The 899-nt window shown below is 58.0% G+C and overlaps 1 protein-coding gene across 1 annotated transcript in view; it reads left to right on the top strand.

Annotated features, from left to right (window-relative positions):
- The window catches only part of Ubap1l (ubiquitin associated protein 1 like), a 25,733-nt gene that overhangs the window by 11,750 nt on the left and 13,084 nt on the right, over positions 1–899 (top strand). Inside the window, 2 exon segments of the mRNA XM_008836310.3 lie at positions 395–766; positions 768–892. Of these exon segments, the coding sequence (XP_008834532.1) occupies positions 395–766; positions 768–892 (497 nt within the window).

The raw sequence follows: 899 nt of genomic DNA, 5'->3' as shown, positions 1-899 counted from the left end.
TGAGACAGGGTCTCCCTGTAGCTCCAGCTGGCCTAGAACTCACAGAGATCTGCCTGCCTCTGCCTCCCAAGTGCTGGGATTAAAGGCCGTGCACCACCACACCTGGCCAATACTGGATTTTTTTTAAAAATCGGGTTTTATTCTGTTAACTCATTCCTCGATGTATCCTTCTTGCCAGAATTCACCATTGACCTGCTATGATAGCCATCGGCTCTAGTGAGAGCTATTGAGGAAAGGTGAAAGTGGGCTGTGAGGATGCCCAAAGCTCAGAGTCAGAGCTTTACCCACCTGTAAAGTCTGAACAGGGTGCCTAGGCCAGCAGTGACGACTGTGCCCCCAGGGTCCTGGCTTGCCCCAGTGGAGCCTCACGGCACCTCCCTTTCTCTCTCAGCAGCATGACTTCAATTTGGAAACACAGGCTCTCTTCTGGGTAGAGGCAGCCATCCAGGGACCTTGCCTTTACCAATGTGGTGACTTGGGAATAGTGTCAGCCCCTCCAGCCTGGCTCTTACTGGTCAGTCCTGAAAACGACCTGGTACCTGCACGTACTGAAGTCAGAGACCTGGAGGCTGAACCGCAGGAATTACCCGAGGAGGGGGAGGAGGAGGGGGAGGAGGAAAAAGAGAATGAGCACGAGGAAGAAGCCTCCTCTGCCAGGAAGGAGGACCTGGACTCCAGCAGCCCTCAGCCCAGCTCCTCCGCAGGCGGTAGCCGCTGCTCCCTGGATGTGCTGCGCAGCGTGAGGTCAGAGCTGGCTAGCGCTGCTCGCTGCTCGGCGGCTGTCGGAGAGCAGGCTGGCGGTGCATCCCCGCGCCCTTCACAGCTTCTGCGGCCAACGCAACCTCAGCCTGAGCATCAGCCCCCCACCACCCCCTGACTCAGCCCCTCAGCCCCTCAGC

The sequence above is a fragment of the Nannospalax galili genome, unplaced genomic scaffold (assembly GCF_000622305.1).
Source record: "Nannospalax galili isolate Female #2095 unplaced genomic scaffold, S.galili_v1.0 scaffold54, whole genome shotgun sequence".
Taxonomy (NCBI): domain Eukaryota; kingdom Metazoa; phylum Chordata; class Mammalia; order Rodentia; family Spalacidae; genus Nannospalax; species Nannospalax galili.
The sequence above is the reverse complement of the archived record's forward strand: the minus strand, read 5'-3'. Positions and strand labels throughout refer to the sequence as shown.